Consider the following 19,913-nt stretch of genomic DNA (forward strand, 5'->3'; position numbering starts at 1 on the left):
AATGTTGGACGAGTTCGAATTTTAGCGACCTTGTCCTCAAGGTCAAAATCAGAAAAATCAACTTTTCTGATGATCAGCTACGATTTTCAAATTTAGGCTATATGTGCATCTACCAGGAGGCTGAGGGGGAGTGACAGTCGAGTTTTTGTTTTTTATTCTCTCGCCTGAAGGAGAGAGTATGTAATTGGATCTATGTGTTTGTCTGTCTCTTTGTTAGCACTCTGGCATCCACAGTTTTTGAGTTTGTGTTAAATTTTTGTGACGGTAGATACTGGGGCTGATTTAATTTTGGTGAAAATCTGTTCAAGGTCATGCCACTTGTGAAAATTTCTAAAAAAAAAAATCTATATTACCCACAATTTTTTCTGAATAGTCTTCAAACTTCAGAATATACTAGCGCTTGGTGGACATGAGTAGCTAGGTTGGCTAAGCATTTGACCTTGGCCTTCACTGTGAGAGCCCAAGGTCAAAGTTCATATTGAAAAAAAAAAAGTTAAGAAGCCATATTGAGTAATAAGTCAAGTTTTTCCCAGCTTATAGAAATCTAACCGTTTATTTGTGCCACTGTGCCTAGACCTCTTCCCCCTACTTTGCCCCCCATGTACAATTTTCTAGATCTGCCGCTGGTTAAAGGTTAGGTCCTCTCCAAAACTTTAGAGCAATACAATAATCACTGGGGGGCATAAGCACTTTCTTTGTTTGAAAGTAAAATTTAAAGTTTACTTTTTCAATATAAAATTATATGACTTCATAATGACACAAAAGATTTATATACTACACTAGATTTCCATATTAACAATGCTGGCATGAGCATAAAAGATCAAAGTTAGCATAGCCCTTATTCTCAAGTGCTCCTGTTATTACTATTAACCTTGCATTCCTTGTCCTGTAAACGACTCCCAAAAGGTCCAAATGAGGTCCCCAGCCCTCATGTTGAGAACCACTGCAGCAGTGTCTCGCTGTCCACGGTGCTGGAATCACGCGCATCCTTTTATTAAAGTGCACAAAGCAAACACGCTTCGTGCACGCGAGGCTTTAAAGTTTCGCGTCTTCACACGCACGAGCTGCGCCTTGATCCTCCACAGCAGCGGGCAACCTTTTTTGCGCCACGGACCGGTTTATGCCCGACAATATTTTCATGGACCGGCGTTTAAGGTGTCGCGGATAAATTCAACAAAATAAAACTAGTACCGGTACCGAAAAAAAGAAAATTTATTCATAACACACGTGAAAAGACCCAGGAAAACCGAGTAAACGATAACAAAATAACGCTGAAAACCGATAAAACCCTGAAAACTATACATTTCACACCTGAGCCTCAGCTCTCGCGGCCCGGTACCAAACGACTCACGGACCGGTACCGGTCCGAGGACCGGGGGTTGGGGACCGCTGCTCCACAGAGTCGACTCGGAGCGGTGATGTGCCGCTCAGCCAATCAGCTGGCGGACTGACCCCGTCGTACGATGTTCTCGCGTGTTCTGGTCACGATGGCTTGTTTTCATCACCGTCTTCAACTCGCTGCTCATCCAGCAGCTCGATGACGCCTCAGTTGGTGGGAGCGGAGGAAAGGTGCGCACGTTAAGAAAAAAAATGGACTGCGCACTTTGCTCGTCGGTTTTCAAAGCAGCTTCATGTTCCTGCTGCTGATGATCGACCCTGCAGATGTTTCAGCAGGGATTGTTTTTGGTGTCGGCGGATCGCGGTGCCATGCGTCGTTTTGCATTTTTACGCACCCATCCAGCCTCCTCCTCCTGCTCTTCCTCTGATCAAACAGCGTCACATGCTGCTGAAAAGCACTTAAACGCTCCAGATAAAATGTCTGGGTGAATGCGGCAGCCCGCAGGATTTGGACCGACGCCGGAGGCCAGCATGCTCGGACCGGAGGACGTATTTATAACGCTAGCAAATCACATTTCTTCACATTTTGGTACTTAACGTCAATTTAAGGTAAGCAGGGACACTTATATTATCTAATGAAATATAAGTCGAGGTTATCGGTCAGGCTTGATTTTTTTTTTTTTGGTTATCAATGCCTTATTTATAGCTCCAGCATGACCTCAATTCCGAGCGGGCACTTCCCACTGAAGACAAAGTTACGTGGAGCCGCTGGAGCTCCTAGGTTGTAATCTGAATTTCTAAGTTAGTGTCTGGCAGGAGTAAACGCAGATTCTCTCCCCTTCTCTCGTCTCTTTAGACTCAGCCATGGGCGATGAGAGGAGTTTGTCTCAGCAGATAGAGGGTGTGGAGAGGAGCATGGTGTTCCTCAGGAAGGAGCACCTCTCCATGCTCCATGGTCTTCACCTGGAGATCCTTTCCCTGCAGAAACGATGCACAGGTGAGGGGTTCTCAGCTGCTGTTGCTGCTGTTTTTGAAAGTAAAGCCCTAAAAAACTCTACCTGACCCCCTACTTCTACTGACGCTAAAAATATATTTAACCACATGGCCTTTAGAGAATCAGCAGAAGTACTTCCTGGCTTCTTTAACCTCCTAAGACCCGAACTCTTTCATGGCATGCATTTTTAAATTCTCTTTGCTATTTGGACTGATTGGGACCTGATGAATGCAAAAACAAAGAATTACCAGATTTTTTTTTATTTTTTATTTTTTTTTTACATGATTTTTGCTTCTGAGAAAAATGAGATCCACATATCAGGACATTTGTTTTAAATTTCGACAGAACAGTGGCAGTATAATGTCCTCGTAAGTGGATATCAGGCCCTTGTAGAGCAAGATTTAGTATTTTGGTCTAGACAACCCAAAATGTGATGACCACATATGTGGAAGCCAGGTCCTACGAGGTTAAATCAGTTTTCCTCTTGGGTTTCTGCTATATGTTTATTTTAAATGACTTCTGTTACTTTATAGAATATAAGATGTGAGGATACACAATGTCTGAGTGTCCAAGATGTGTTTAAAAAAAATTTAAAACCCCTCCCAAAAAAAGTACCGAGTGGACACTGGAAGGTACATTTGTAATGTACATTTTAATTTTTAATCGTTTGCGGTCTTATGAGTTCATATTTAATTGAAGAATCCTTTTGGCTAATCCTCTTTAGGCATTGCTGGTGTTCTGCAGCTCTTTATTAATCAGCTAAGACCAATCTAATTGACCTTTTACCCTCAGAGAAAGGATTTACTGAGATTTTGGAAAACAGCCTTCTTTGAATGGGGGTTTTAACCTCACAATAAACCATCAGACACTCTGATATTTTGATCCTGTCATTTCCCTGATTTCACTGAATTATAACATTTAATTTTTTTAAGGAGACACATCCACTGAGCTAAAGCCAGTGTGTGTGTGTGTGTGTGTGTCCTCATTGTTCTTCTAATGTGTGTCTGCAGCACCACTCAGTGCCAGACAATGCTTACATGATGATGTCATGCTACAATTCCTGTAGATTGCATCATTTCCTGTTTGGTGCCTAATGGATGGTGCCTTCTTCCATTTAATCAAGCATCCAGATGCACATGAAAACACACACACACACACACACACACACACACACACACACACACACACACACACACACACACACACACACACACACACACACACACACACACACAGAGTCTGGTATTAGCCTTCTTGTGGAGATGTTTTTGTTTATTTCTGGCTAACCATCAACCCTGTTATAATAATTCTAGCTTAAAAGCCTAAAATAGATCATCATTGGTTGGGACGTGAATCCTGTTATGTGAACAGTTTTTTGTCCCCAGTGCACAACCAGCAGCACACACATTAGTTAATTGACAGACACAGAAATACACGTGCTTTGTAATGAGTCCATGGGTCCTATAGCTTTAGTAATCCATACGAAGAGGATTGCAGGGGGTGGAGGAGGATGGGGGAAGGGCTGGGTCCATTATTTTGTGTTTCTCCCGCACACATGTCACATCTGCTCAGTGCAGCTGCGTGTGGCAATGACACCACCAACAGAGAGAGAGCTGGCCTGCTCTTTGCCATCTCCTCCTCTTCCTTTCCTTTTGTTTCTGTGGGCTCTCCCACTGTAATGTGGGGCTCTTACAGATTGTTTATAGCAGTGGGTTTTGTTTTGTTTTTGGTCCACATGGAGCTTCAGTCATATTTCTGTCAGCTGCAAGGAAACGAGGCCAAACCTGCGTAAAGACAGTACAGTGCATTTCTGCCCCCAGAAGTACGTGTACACAAATAAATCATCTTTCCTCAGCAGTTGGTGGCATCTCCTCACTCCAGTTTGCTGTTGCCTTTAATTTCCACATTCCTCAGAGGTTTCTGTGGGATTGCACTCACTAAAAACAATACTCAGCAGCTGTTGCTGCTGAACATCTTTAAAGCTTCTCACGATGCCGTCGGGCCAGAGTGGAAAAGCTGTTAAAAGGTTTTCCATGCAAATGTCTTTTTAAGGCAAAGATCAAACAGTCGTATGTATCTGAACAAGCGAGGAAAAGGAAAGGAGGAGAGATGTCGCTTTTTTTGTCCGTGGTCTTTGAATATTTGCTTGTCACGGATTAGTTAGTTTTCTTTGCTGAACGTTTTTATTTGTAACTTGAGGCAGTGAAGAACAGATAGGCTAATGCAGTTTGCAGGACTCAGAGGTGTACCCTGCCAGCTCACTAATAAAGCGTGGAAGGTTACTGCAAGGTTGGGCTGACAGTGTTGTTGTGCACGTTAGTTCTGCCTTTTTTCTTTTTTTTCCACTGTTCTCAACTCCAAGAGTTTCCTAATCAGCACATAAAGGCGCTTCTCTCTTCATGAGCTACAAGCTGCATCACTGTTTGTAAATGAGGTCTTCCTGTCTGGTCTAATGCGTTTTTTGTGCATCCCAGAAACGAGTTGCATTTGTCCTTCCAGATACCTTTCCAACGTTCAAGGTTGAATCGACTAAACAAAAGCCTTGAACGCTCAGTCAGGCTGCAGGAGATAAGACTGACCTACAAAGTGTTGCACACGCTGGATATTGCAATGTGCTGAGTGACTGATTTTCATTGTGTCAGGAATAATTCTTAGAGTTACGCTTATTCTGTGCTCCCCCGCTGCTAAATGAATTTCACGGAGTTTCAAGGCTCATGGAAGCTGTGAATGAGGGTGATAACTAGAAAATAAGATGCTTTCGAAGTCACTCACATTTGGGTGCAATCACTGAGTGTGCCTTTCTGGAGCTCCCCTTTTCTTTTTCACGCCTACCTTCCTTCCTTCTTTAACTCCCCCCCCCCCAACCCTCCACCCTCACACCCCCCATCTGTCTTTCTCTCTTCATGCCAGCTGCATGGGTGGGTGTGCTACAGTATGCTGACTGCAGAGGGAAGGAGAGAGGGTGTGACAGAGAGAGCAAGAGGAGAAGAAAGGCTAGGGATAACCAAGCCACACGCACATGATGGTACAGCCTGTTCTGTATACACTGCAAATTCTTCCATCAAAAAAAAGCCTGAAGTTCACTGCTCATAATTTCTGACTTAAATAAACTCGAATATCTCAAGAGAATAAGAGTTTTTCTGGTCACGGGGGAATTAAATGAAGCACCGCTCTCTGTGTTGTGGTGTGTGCAGAAAAAGGCTGAATGTGGAGATTTTCCTGCTGCAGTCAGGCTGCTGTGGATGACCGTCGAGATGACTGACAGGACAGACACAACCAGCAGTCTGCCCCTCTGCACTCACTTATATGCAGAAATATAGTCCAAAAATCACTGAACGACTGAATACTTCAGTCTGACACATTATCTTAACATATCAGAAATGCTTTATTTTATCCATCTAAAAATATGCTGCATATCACACTGAGCATCTTTTAACATCACTGCCACTATTTGAGACTGTTGCTCCTGCCTGATATACTCCTAAAAAAGGCATTAATGGCTTGATCTTTTGATCAGATGCGTTTTATTGTCCAGAAAAGCTGCTGAGTTTCTAGTGCCTCTAATCTGCTTGCTTTGCTTTTATGGCTCAAGTGAAATGGACTCAAAGGCGAGCGCCTAATGTGAGACATAAAAGCCAGACAAAGCATACAGCAGACACAGATACAACAGAGAGATGCACATCTTCACTCAAGTGCTATACAAGGGGGGGAAAAAAGAACTATTAAAATAATGTAAAGGTACTTTTAATGATATGATTGTAAGCTGTGGCTTTAAGTTGAAATGATTCTCTCGTACAAAGCACGACAGGATGTTTAGCTTCATCGGATGTTTTATTAAATGTGGCACAGCTCACGGGGATTGCATTTTTATTTAAATATATTCTGATTACACTGAGAGTGGCTCCACAGTGTAGTGGTTTACACGTTTGTTTAAGAAGCAAAAGATCCCCGGCGGTGGCACGAAAAACTTTTGGGGTTGGATTTGCCAAATCAAACTTGCAGAGAGATAGCTGGTAAAACAAAATATACATCAGAAAAGCAGTCAAAAGCAGCTTTTTCCACCATGCTGATTTCACTCCTATATCCCAAAAATAAGGATAATAAAATAAAATGCTAATATGACAAATGTGTCCTTACAGATCCAGACTGTGGCAGTCTCTAGCACTCAGTCTTTGATGTAAAGTTTCAGATTTTGTTTCATAAATTATGCATGAGCTCGCCGAGGATGTACTGCATCGAGCATCTGTTATGTTAACCACCAGCAGCAGCAAACACAAACTGTCAGCATACAGCTTTAATAAGACTCTGATCGCCTGCGTTTAATCTCTGATTTTTTGATTTCTCTCTCTTCCCGCTGTCTTTGTGTGTCTCTTGCATTTTTTCAGAGTTGACAAGCGAGTTGAAGATGAAGCCTCCGGGCAGGAGTCAAATAGGTATGTTTGAGTTCACATACGCTCCCTTCACAGGCTCTTCCTAGTTCTCCTCTCTCTGCCGTGCCTGACTGTGTTCGTGCCTCTTGGATTTTTGTCATCTTTTTTTGGCTTTGAGGACACAAAGACAGCCACATGTTTACATCTCCCCGAGCTAGTTTTCACTCACCCTCCCCATACTCAGCTTTAACCCCCAGATGACCCCTGTCTCTCGCCATGCTTCCACCCTTGCATCCTCCAGGGAACAGATCTTTGTCGGCCACCGCTGCCTCTCTCTTCAGGAGGGAGGAGTCTCTGGTAAAGCCACGTGTGTAAAAAGATGCTACAGCTTCACACGTAAGATGAAGAAACTGTCTCAGCGGCTAAAGCGTACCTCGTGAAGGTGGCTCAGTGCAGAAAGAGGCACCATTTTGTCTCAGCGAATTGGAGACAGACTCCAGAAAGAGCAGTCAAAAGGCTGTATAAATGTGCGTGTGCTTGTAAAGAGTGCGGGAGGCAGGGGGGAGGAGTTGTGCCTGGCTGCATTACTCAGCCATTAGATCCCATCTACTTTATCCAGGGCAGGTTATCCCCCCACTCACGATACATCATGCAGCACAGCCCTGTGTTCTCCTCCTCACCCCGGCAAATTGATCCATCCTCTTTTTTTCGTCTTCTGCTCTCCTTTTTTCCTCGAGGTCCCGGTGGGGGTGTCCACTTACAGATTTTGCTGAGAGCGAGAGAGAAGGAGATGTAGGAAACAAGAGAGGAAAAGAAAGGAGAGAAGTAACAAGGGGGAGAGAGGAGGGCAATTAAGGCAAAAGGAAAGGCGGCAGAGTGCAGTCAGCTGCAGACATGGAGGCGTATGGATGGACGTAAAGTTCACATTAGGTAGTTCTATAGCAGGCGTATGAGTTTAGGTGGGGTGTGGTGATGGGCGAAAGAGAAGCCGGTCGGCCTTCAGAGGATCGATCCTGTAAGAAAAATGGAGAAAATAAAGAAATAAATGAGTAACAGAGATGAAACCCAATAAAAGGCCTGTCATGGACAGAGAAATTACATGAATGGGATACCATAAGCTGCAAGATGTTACAGTTTGGACCCCCAATTTCAAAGCTTTTGTCAGTATATGAAGCAGCTTATTAGGATTTTTCAGGTCGGTTTCCCTCTGGGCAGAAGGGTCAATGCCGGCCTCTGTGGTTATAATCCCCTGCTCCTCCTGCTCCTCCAGCAGCTTCTCCTGCTCAGTAAGCCCTGAGGTAACCGCACTGACTCAGGGCTTTTCACCCATACCTGCCTCTCATCCCTGTGGGGAATTTTACTGGAATAAAAAGAGATGAAAGCTCGTCTACAGAGGCAAAAAGGAGAAAAAGCAATGAGCAGTTTGCTGTGTTAAACACGACCTTGGCAGAGAAGGCGTTTAGTAGTAGCCTGAATGAAAGTCTGTGTCTGTGCAGTCTGTTTAAATGTGGGACTGTGTTGTGAGGACAAGCTTTGCATACTGTACAGAATATAAATGCTTATGGAGCAGCATTAGCTCTGCTTTGGTGATAAGAAGTGAAACACATGAATCAAGCTGTAGCTTCTGTTTTTCTCTGATCCACAAATTCGGCATGTGAGCATCAGTCGGCCTGCAGTGGGCAGGACATATTAAAGATATCAAATATCACAGTAACACACAGATCTTCCCATAATATGGACCGAACGGCCTCACAAAAAACGACCCTTCATTATCAAACATCAGAATGGAAACGAGGACAATATTAGTTTGATCCACTGACCAAAAAAAAGTGATTGATCGAGAATTTTGATTATTTATCAATCAGAAAATATTTATCTTTTCATTTTTTAGGTCAGGAGAAAATGTTTATATTTCTCCAGAAAAAAATCATTCTGATTATTTTATCACATAAAGAAAAATGGTGGGATGCCCACCCCAGGATGGAAATGAGAGCAGGAGATTGACAGATGGATCGGTGCAGCGTCTGCAGTAATGTGGATGCTGTACCGGTCTCAGCTCAGCTCTGTCTTCATGGTGATGACGCAGCTGAGCTTCACAGCAAATCTGACGATTTACTGGTCGATCTGCGCTGTTATGGCCATCAGCTGTGGGTAGTGACCAAAATAATTCGATTGCTGATGCAAGCGGCAGAAAATGAGATTCCTCTGAAGGGTGTCTGGGCTCCTTAGAGATTGACTGAGGAGCTCGGTCACTTAGGAGTGGCTCAGAGTTAATGCTGCTCCTCCAGATTTAAAGGAGCTGTTTTGGCGCCTCCTAAATGAAGTATTTTGGGCATGGTAAACTGGGAGGAGGCCCTGTGGTAGGAAAAAATGGATAATGATGTTATGAGGGAGCACCTCAACAGTTGAGATGGGTGGGACATGGGAGGTCTGGGTGTCGCTACAACAGAAGATGGATTGATGGATGGTAAAACAGAGGAGAGTATGTTGCATACCAGAGAGGTTTCCATAAATGTGAAACAAACTTTATTCTGAAACTCTACATGTTCATAATTTGCATTTCTGGTCTGCATCAGAATTGCAGGAGGAAGAGGAGCTCTTGGAAGCTCGCAGTCTGGTGGTTGAAAACCGCCTGGCAGAAAAGGAGTGCGTCTTGGGAGAGCTTAGGAAGGAGCTCACTCAGAAAGGGGCTTTGGTGGGAGTTCTCAGAGCCAATCTCAAGCAAAAAGAGCGCCATTTTCTGGAGGAGCTGAAAAGCCGCAGCCACTGTTCGACCGTCCTTAACACGGAGCTGCAGAAACAAACCGAGGCTGCGGCATACCTCTCCTTCCAGCTGCACGCTGCGAGGCAGAAACTGCACCAGCAGCGGATGCAGCAGAGGCAGGGCCTGCTTTCCAGGGCCAACAACCAGGGGCTCCAGTACGGTGCTGAGTATAACTCCACAGTTTCTCCACAGATGCTTTCAGGAGCTTCGCCTTCTTCTCCTGTGGTTAAACCAAAACGTAAGAGCGCTAGGGCTTCCTCGAGAGTTGAGCGTTCCCGAGAGTGTGTGCCGACAGAGAAAGTGACGGGCCCTGCAGAGCCCACAGCCATGCCGGACCCTGCTCTCTTCCTCCACCCTCGAAGGCACAGGGCCCGCTCCAGGCACAGTGCGGCACAAAGACAGCCTCCACTGGGCATGGAGAAGGAAGAAGAGGAGGACGATGAAGGGGCAGGGGGTGGGGAAGGGCCAGTGGAGCCCCAAGATGAAGCTGCTAGACTGGTGTCTTCAGCAGCAGCGCCTCCCGCTGCGGAGACGCAAGCAGATTAGTAACTACTGTGACATGTGCATTTCAACCACTGTATCATCTGTCAGACTGTTAATGGTGATAACTGTTGTTCTGCACCTTGACTGAATCCACACTGAGACTGGTTTTAGCCATTTTATTATATCACACTCACTATACGCTCTTTTTAAAATATGAACTTTGAAGTAACCTTAAATAACTCGCAAAAGTCAGTAAGTGTCACTTTAGGTCAGTCTTTTAAACTAGAAGGAATTGTTTACACTGCTGTCAGATACTCTCTGCATACTGCGGGGCCTTATTTTATGGTAGCCCCCCCTTCTTGGTTTGAGTTTGACCGTGGTAGCAGTCATTTAGAGTGGACTAGAAGCTGCTGTGGTAGTTGTGTTACCCAGGCAGCTGTGACCTTTAAAGGCCCTTCATAAATCACCCTAGGTGGCTGAGTGTTTGCGTGCGGCACAGCTGAATATATCTGAGGTGGTAGGCACAGGAAAAACCATTGATCCCCAGGAAATTCCTCACTTTGAATAGAAACATACATAGTTTGTTGTTGTTGTTGGGTTTTTTGTGTTGTTTTTTTACTTCTTTTTGGAAAAAATCCATAGCCATGCATCAAAGTCCCCGGTGTAATCTGAAAAACAGAAGTAATCAGTCCAGGCAACGATTTTTAAGGAAACTTGCTTTAAATAACTGCACGGTACAAATCACATTTTCACAGCAGACTTTAGATATCTCTGTCAGTTTTACCTGGCATCAAGGCCGTGTCTAAAATGAATATCATGCTCACTCAACAGGCACTAACTGCCAGAGTTACTAAAATGTTGCCCGGCACAGTAAAAAGTACTATCAGCATCCAGAAAGAGATCACAGTGACAAGATTGCCTGTGATATGTTGATATTAAATATGTAATTTTGGGAGTTCCCTTCTCAAGGTGCAAAATATAAGAAGGAGAATGTTTAAATCAAGCACGCACACTAATTTAATAATGCAATTTACTTTTAATTGTGCCGATATTTAACACAGAATAAAAGCAGGTCTTATTTTTTTTAACTTGATGCTGAAATTGACCGTTCAAAAAGCAGCGCAACTTTTGTAAAGCACGCTATTTTGCCCTTTTTAATAAATCTGGCCCTAAACTCTTCTCTGTAACCAGCAGAATGCCTGTTTGAGAAACACTCCCTAACAGCAGCCTGGTTACGTTTGGGCAACAAAGCTACAAGGCTGGTTTGAGTCAGAGTACACCTGTTTAACAATGTCACCCACATCACAGAAAGCCTGAAGGCAAACTGTTGCCATGTGCAAAGCAGCCAATCAGTGTTTCAACTAACAACAAAGTGTTTTCCCACAGCCCGCCTTCACTGTTCTGGTTAGTGACCAGATCATGATACACTTTAGAGCAGCGATTCCCAACCCCCGGGCCACAGACCAGTACAGGTCCAAGAGTCGTTTGGTACCGGGCCGCGACAGTCGAGGCTAACCCTAACCCGGTTTTCAGGGTTGTTATCGGTTTTTATCATTATTTTTTTTATCGTTTTATCGTTAACTTGGTTTCCCTGTGTCTTTTCCCGTGTGTTATGAATAAATCGTCTTTTTTTGTACAGGTTTTATTTTGTTGTATTTATCCGCGACACCTTAAAGGCTGGTCTGTGAAAATATTGTCGGACATAAACCGGACACAAATCCGTGGCGCAAAAAAGGTTGGGGACCGCTGTTTTAGAGTGGACCTATTATGCTTTTTTTTAAATTATTTTTGTTGTAAATACAGTTCTAAGCAAATTTATTAGATCACCAAAAATTCTGTTCAGGAATGCAAGTAAATTAATACAATTTGGCATCTCAACCAAAAAAATATAATGTGCTTTAATATTGTTTTTATACTTTTTTTTTCTACAGCAGCTGATTTGAAAGTGATAATTGACGACAATAATTATATTTTAGCATTAAAAATGTGCATACAGAATATTAACCATTACAGAAACATTAAAAAAAAATTAGTTACAGATACTGTTCGCTTAGGGCAGCTGAGGCATAAACCTTACACTGGGCGGTGGTCTAATACATTTCTTAAGTACTGTATGTAAGGCAAAAGCTCAGTCTACTGCCTCTGCATGATGAAGGGAGGAGATATCCTTATGTGGTCCTCTCAGGCTCCACCCACCTATCGTCCAAACCTTCTGCTTATGAGAGGCAACCAATCAGAAGAAGGCTGGCTTAAAGGGTAAGGAGCTACAACAGCTTGTTTCAGTCAGTGGATGAGGGCAAGTGTAAGATGAAGAAGAATTATTTTGAACTGTGAATCGTGCAAATCTGAAGTCCTGAAAGGTACTAAAGGTCATTAGACTTTTGTTTGTCTACATCAATCTCAGCCAACAGGTTAAAAAAACATTAGAAAAAGACAAAATATTATCACTACATTACTAAGAAAGCATCACAACTTGTCATTCATTTTTAAATAGCGGTAGAGATACAATGTGAAAATAACTAACTTAATTCCTTTAAGGTACACAGTATATTTTATCAGTGCCTGTCTCTAAAGGAGGAGCGGTCAGCCACATGAAACTTCAGTCTGTATGTTTTAAGAAGTGATGGATTGGGGTGGTGTGCTGCCTTTCCTTTGCAGGGCCTGCTTTGCGTGTAAACAGGCCACATGCTGGTGATAATCAGTTCTGACTCACTGGACTGTGCACTTTACTCAGGTGTGGGCTGTGTACAGAAAACACACACGTACGACGCCTTCTTCGGCATATTTGTGTTTGAGGGTCTTGTGTTGTTTTGTTTCACTTTTTTTTCTTTTTTTCTTTTTTTTTTACCTCAGGAAAAAAAATTAGATTTCTTGATGTGTCTGATGATGTGTCTGATGATGTGTCTTACACTGAAGAGCCGGATGATTGTTTTGATGGAATTTCCTTTCACATTTTTTTAAAAACACATTTAACAAATTCCCAAACTAGCCTTGTGAGTGCACACGGATGCAGTGGCTGTTACCCTCTGTTATCAAAACACATGCATATGGTGGCCCCTAGTGAAACAATGAGCAAACAGCATGAAGCAAGCAGGTGAAATCAACCTTTTATGCTACGGCTTGCATTAACGGCGCCCGTTTATGACTTTACCATCATATACACTGCAACTACTGCCTTATAATATATAAGAGGAGTCGTGATGTAATAAACGTGCACGCGGACTCAAAGGAAACTACAAGTCTTTACTTAACGGATGGTTTCCTTTTATACAACTCTGGTTGGGGTTTGCATATAAGTCAGATCACAGTTTTTCTTCAATGCTTTCCTTGAGCCATAACCTAACTGAGTAACCGCAGCTTGATGCGAGTCTTCCTGTAAGACTGAATTTGATTGTAAGGATTTTCTTTCACTCCTAAGCCACCGGTTAGCGGCTTAGCATCATGTTTGTAGGACTATTATTAATAAAGCAATATATATTGTATATTTATATATTATGAGTAGGTGAGGTCAGCTGGTGTAAGGACATTTGAGGCGTGAAAAGAGTTTCTATCTTTGTAATTTTTCAGCTCACAGTGTTTTCGCTTTATTTTTTTTCTGAACTGTCCGATGGATTGTTCCATTTTAAAGTTTTGTCACTGACTCTTTATGAGATGAGTTGCTACGCTAAATGTTAAGGGATTCAATGATATGTTGCACGTGACGCAGCGGTGAGTAAATCGGCATATTCTTATGCCACCTGAAAAGGTCTGGATGCAACCTGAGTGAAGTACACTTTTTCTTTCTTTTGTTTTCTTTTGTTTTGTTTTTTAGCAAAGAAATGCGAACATGACAAGGGTTTCCATTCACCTCTTAGCTGGGAAGCCATTAGCATGACCGTGTGCACTATTCTTCCTCAAGTTTTATGAGATAGTCGGTGATATAAGTGCAAAGCTGTCTTGTCCAAAACAGTTTCTCTGACAGGGAAAACTGAGCTTTAGACTGTTAGACTCCATGAGTTAATCACTGCACCTCCTATCCAGGTAGATTCAACTCTCCATCCACCTGTAATCATCAGTTTAATAGATTTCACAGCAGATGATCCATGCTTTTTATGTAACATCAAAATACTGGCTGCTGTACGCATCTTTGCTACAGTTCTTACAACTCAGAGACTGACGACTTGTTTGTCTGCCTTGAGGGAAAACGCTAATGAGCCAAAGAGGCCCACCACTGAAATTAGCACAAAGACAAACGGTGCGACGCCTAACGAAGATGTCTTTCTTTCAACAAAATCTTCACTGCCTCAGAGCATAGCATACTATATCTCACATCATGCAAACAAACGGTAATGATCTGCACACATCCGCAGAGAACGTCTTCCATCTTTCAAAACACTCATGTGACTCTAATCCTCATATCGGTCACATGACAGCAGCATCTCTGTCAGTTTTACTCTTCCAGGTCTTTGTGGTGACTCCTGGTTGATTTTCCGACTTACAGAAGCATTTTCAGGGCACCGTGAAGCATCTCGTTTGATGTGTTATGTGGTTTCTAGCAATAATACCCAACATGCAAAACAGAGAGAGGTTGCTCTGGGTTGTTATTTGCTAATGACTGATTACCGCATATACTGTGTTTGCTTCCTACAGTGATTTACTGTACCCATAACCCAAATAAATTGGAAGGTTGTCGAGTCTGCTTCTTGCTTTGTCAATAAAGTGATTAAATTATTTTGTATTCATGTATTATTATAGTTTCCTTTGATGTGGGAATGAGCATCAATGGGTCTGTTACACGGTAAAATATTACTATTAAAATATGTGATTAGTTTCTGTCTCTAAACAATGTGGTAAAACCATCAACCCGTCTCTGCTGCTTATCCTTTTCAGAATTGAATTCAGGTTGATTTCGCTGAATGCTCAGAAAGCATGCAGGCTAGCCCAACTTTGCATGTGTCAGGTTATGTGTAACATATTGTCTGTGTCTGCATGGATGAGCAGGCAGTCTTCCTAGCAGAAAGCAGATACTTTGTGCACTTTATGTATGAACAGAAAGTGGCTGTGGCTCAGGAGGAAGAGTGGCTTGTCTACTAACCCGAAGGCCGATCCCTTAGCTCCCCTAGTTCACATGTCAAAGTATCCTTGGACTTATACTGAACCCCGAGTTGACCCTAACACATCATCGGACTGAGACTGTGTGAGATTGTTAGGTTAAAAGTGTGTAACAATAAAAAAAGATTTGCTTACATGAATGTGTGTGTGAACGCAGAATGAGATTTTTAGTAAGAAACAGCTCTGAGGGCTTAAACTGACTGGAAAAACATTTACTAATGCCAGTCCATTTACCTCCTAGGCGAGGTGTTTGGGGCATGTCCTACTGGGAGGTTGTCTCAGGGCAGACCAAGACCTCGCTGGAGCAATTATATCTCTTGACTGGGTTGGGAACAACTCAATGTCACTCAACGGATGAGCTGGAAAAGGTGGCTGGGGTGAGAGGGTTCTCTGCTTAGACTGCTGTCTTTGCGACTCAAACCTGGAAAAGTAATAGAGAATGGATGGATGGATGGATGGATGGATGGATGGATGAATCTCAGTGAGCTGCTGGAAGTGAGGAGCTAGTGTGAGTGACACAAGCTCATGTGTCTGTGCCAAACTAGAGATGGCATGATACCACTTTTTTATGTCCGATACCGATATCATAAATTTGGATATCTGCCAATACCGATATGAATCCGATATAGTGTTTTTTAATCAACAAAACTGTTTTTTAAATATCTTGCTGCATTTTGTATAAGTTCATACTCAAGTTTAAAACAACAACTACACTAAAGCTATTCTGTTATACCTGTATGCAAAAAAAAAATATTTCATAGTTCAGCAATACTGATCAATCTAATAAACTTAAACCTACACCATCCTCCCTATTCTGGTATTTTAAAGAGTACTTAGCATAAATATTAAGCAACCTAACTAACAGGGTTCCAACTCCCAGCAACAACAAAAATAAATAAATAAAAAATAGGGAACCACCCCTCACGCTCCACCTCATGATGCTTAATCGACGTAATCAACCTTAATTTGATGCAGTGTGAAAAAAAATGCACGGAAATCAATTCTTTTTCAAGAAATATTAAATAGATTCAACATCTTTCTTCAACAAAATTGCAGACTGCACAGATGGTACCTTCCCAAAGGAAAAAGTACTATAGCTTACTAGGGTATATATATTAGACTTAATAGTTACTATATACAGTAATGGACTTCTATACATTTTACATCAGATTAAAACTTTGGGTGTAAGATTCAGATAAATATTAAATAATTAAAAGCGAGACATCTTAAATGAGAATAAGAAAGAAAAGTATGTCTTTGTGCCCCCTTTTCCCTGTTAATCCCCTATCGGCCCCCCTGGCTAAACTTTGCTAGATCCGCCCCTGCACAGTTACCAGCGTCAGCTACGTAGAAAAAGATCCTCGAGTAGAAAGTAATATTAAATACATTCTAACAACAGCTGATCAAGCTTAAACGTGCTGCTGTTGTTCAGCCGCTGGTTTCCTCTTTCTGGTGCAAAGTGGGCCAAAAACAAACAAGAGACACGGACTCGCGACAGAAAAGCCGATCAGCTGATCATTAAGCAGTTTCATGATTGAAGTAGCAGCAGGAGAGGCAGTCGCTCGTTAAGCTTAACGCAGGAATGCTTTACAAACATTCAGAGATGGACTTACACACTTGCTTTACTTCTCTCGGGGATAACTTTGTTGGAGATGAAATGCCGGGTTGCTAGCGAAGCTCCAAATGCTATCCAGACCACAGGTCCCGCATGCCACAGCCGCTCTATCACGTGATGCATACTGCTCCGACTGCTAACGTTCTGAGGTGAGTTACGGCGTGTTGCAAGTTTTGTGAGGTGCTTTCGTGATATTTAATGGCTCGGATTACATTTTTTATTTTTCTCCGATATCCGATCCAGTAATTTAGGTCAGTATCGGACCGATACGTAATATCGGATCGGTCCATCTCTATGTCAAACTGTTAAAGTTCAGCGAAATCAACCTGAATTCACTTCTGTTTTATTGGTGAAGCACCAACAACAGGTGCCTCATGGCACCTTACTTTCATCAGCATTGACCTTTCAGCAGAAGAGATAAAATCCAATGAGTCCCTTTAATCCAGCACCTGAGGACAGATGGGAGATAAAAAAAACCATTTATTTTAACGGAAACAAACCTGGTGGAGAGCGGCTATGTGCCTCGACCAGTTGACTAAGGGTAAAGTGAAAAGAAGGGGATGTAAACAAAAGAAGTATAACATTAAACACTGCGTAGGTTGGAGGGCTTAGAAACGTGTGGTAGGGGAGGCAGATTTACCTTCAGAGAGGTATCTGTCTGGAGAGATTAGAGGAGATGAGAAAGGTGCTCACTCCATCATGGGAGGTCCTCCAGTAGCATGGGGCTATGGTTATGTAATCCAGTTCAAACTACAAGAGTAATTAAAAGGTTTTGAAGTCTAATTTAAAAAGCAGAGAAACGCCTGTCTATTCAAACCAAACTGAGCTTGTAACTGCGGTTTAATAAGTGACAATTCTTTGCAGAATTGTTATAATTCAGCCACATTGGAGAGTTTTCTAGCTTGAAAAACCTCCAATGCCTGTTTAAAGTTATGGCAAAGCATCTCAAACAGATCTAGCTCCAGACTTAGAGTAGGCCACTTCAAAACCTTCATCATTTTGTTTTAAGCTATTCAGACGTGTACTGGCTGGTGTGTTTCAGATCATTTTCCTGCTAGATAACCCAAGTATGCTTCAGCTTCAGGGCACAAACTGATAGATGGACATTCTCCTTCAGGATTTAGGAGCAGAATTCATGGTTCTATTAATTATGGCAAGTCAATCAGGTGCTGAAGGAGCAAAGCTGACCTAGACCGTCAGACTACTACCACCACGTTTGACTGTTGGTATGGTGCTCTTTTTATGAAATGCTGTGTTAGTTTTACATCAGATTTAATGGACTCAAAGCTTCCAGAAAGTTCTGCTTTTGTCTCATCAGTCCACAGAGTATTTTCCCAAAAGTCTTAGTGATCATCAAGATGTTTTTTGGCAAATGCGAGATTAGCCTTTTTGTTCTTTTTGATCAGCAGTGGTTTTCTCCTTCGAACTCTCCCATGGATGCCATTTTTGCCTCTTTCATATTATTGAATCATGATCTCAGCCCTTAACTGAGGTCTGCAGTTTTTAGATGTTTTTCTGGGTTCTTCTATTACCTCCTGAATCAGTTGTTCGAGTGCTGTTGGAGTAACTTTGGTAGGTTGTCCACTCCTGGGAAGGTACACCATTGTTCCACGTTTATCCATTTGTGGATAATGGCTGTCATCATCAAGTTTGCTGGAATCCCAAAGCCTTAGAAAAGGCTTTGTAATGCCTTTCCAGATTGATTGATGTCAATGACTTTGGTTCTCAGCTGTTGTTTATTTAGATCATGGGATAATATGTTTTGAGACTATTTCGAGTCTTGATTCAACAGTTCTGACAATAATGAGTACAATGACTGGCTACCGACATTGAACTTAGATTAGATTAGATTAGATAGAACTTTATTAATCCCTCGGGTGGGTTCCTCTGGGAAATTCGATTTCCAAAAAGCACAGCACCGACAGAAGTTTCAGAGTTACAGAATATTATATATATATATATATATATATATATATATATATATATATATATATATATATATACACACACACACACACACACACACACACACACACACACACACACACACACACACATATATAAATACAGAGACAATATAAATAAAATATACGAAGGGGATAAATAGAATAAATAGGAATAAAAAATAAAAATACAAGTGAATTGCACATTTCAAGTATTGAGTCTATTGCACTGTTGACTATTTACAAAAGTATTGCACAAAAGGTATTGCACAGTGAGGTGAAGAGGCACTACAGCTTAGTTGTTCCCCCCTCCTTTGTCCTCCTGTTTCCCCTCCCTCTCCCCTCCAGAGAGGAGTTAAACAGTTTGATGGCGTGTGGGACAAAGGAGTTTTTAAGTCTGTTAGTTCTTGTCTTGGGGAGAAGCAACCTGTCACTGAACAGACTCTTCTGGTTGTTAATGGCCGTGTGCAGAGGATGCCCAGCATTGTCCATAATGTCCATCAGTTTCTTTAGTGTCCTTTTCTCTGCCACTGTCACCAGAGTGTCCAGCTTCATGCCGACCACAGAGCCAGCCCTCCTGATCAGTTTTTCCAGCCTGGATGAGTCCTTCTTTGCTGTGCTGCTCCCCCAGCACACCACAGCATAGAAAAGTACTCCAGCAACCACTGACTGGTAAAACATCCTCAGGAGCTTCCTGCAGATGTTAAAAGACCTCAGCCTCCTGAGGAAGTACAGTCGGCTTTGGGCTTTTTTATACAGGTGCTCTGTGTTGCATGACCAGAGGTCAAACAAAAATTAGGAGAGGGTGAAATATTCGTTTTACAGCACCTAATCCAAATAACTATTAAAATTGTTATTTCAGCTATTTTTCCACAAAACTTAATCACAGCTAATTTATAATTTTTCTTTTTTGCATCAGGGCAGGAAGGTTTGTACAGCTTTTTAATTTTAACCCTTAAAAATTAAATATTCATTTGAAAACTGCATGTTATATTTACTTAAGCTATCTTTCTCTAATATTGAACTTTGTTTGATGACACATTTAAGTATGAAAAATATGCAAAAATAATGTAATCCACCAGTTTTACCCTCAGCATTCTAGTAGATGCGCCTACGGTATCAATTTGAAAATCTTAGATTACATCCTTCTTGAGTCACAAGATTTTCATAAAAGTTGACGTCTGACAGGTTTACAGCAGAGAGGTCAAACAAAAATTAGGAGAGGGTGAAATATTCGTTTTACAGCACCTAATCCAAATAACTATTAAAATTGTTATTTCAGCTATTGTTCTATTTTCTGACCATTTTGAGGGGA

General features: G+C 42.1%; 1 protein-coding gene across 1 annotated transcript; it reads left to right on the forward strand.

The window, feature by feature from the left end:
• Positions 1 to 1,431: 1,431 nt before the first annotated feature.
• On the forward strand, positions 1,432 to 14,666 carry ccdc92ba (coiled-coil domain containing 92Ba). The gene is made up of 4 exons (XM_004543793.3): positions 1,432 to 1,947; positions 2,195 to 2,335; positions 6,718 to 6,765; positions 9,279 to 14,666. Exons 2-4 carry the CDS (start codon positions 2,203 to 2,205, stop codon positions 10,010 to 10,012), a joined length of 915 nt encoding a protein of 304 aa, XP_004543850.2. The 5' UTR covers positions 1,432 to 1,947; positions 2,195 to 2,202; the 3' UTR covers positions 10,013 to 14,666.
• Positions 14,667 to 19,913: the final 5,247 nt, after the last annotated feature.

This window comes from Maylandia zebra, linkage group LG14 (genome assembly GCF_041146795.1).
Source record: "Maylandia zebra isolate NMK-2024a linkage group LG14, Mzebra_GT3a, whole genome shotgun sequence".
NCBI lineage: Eukaryota > Metazoa > Chordata > Actinopteri > Cichliformes > Cichlidae > Maylandia > Maylandia zebra.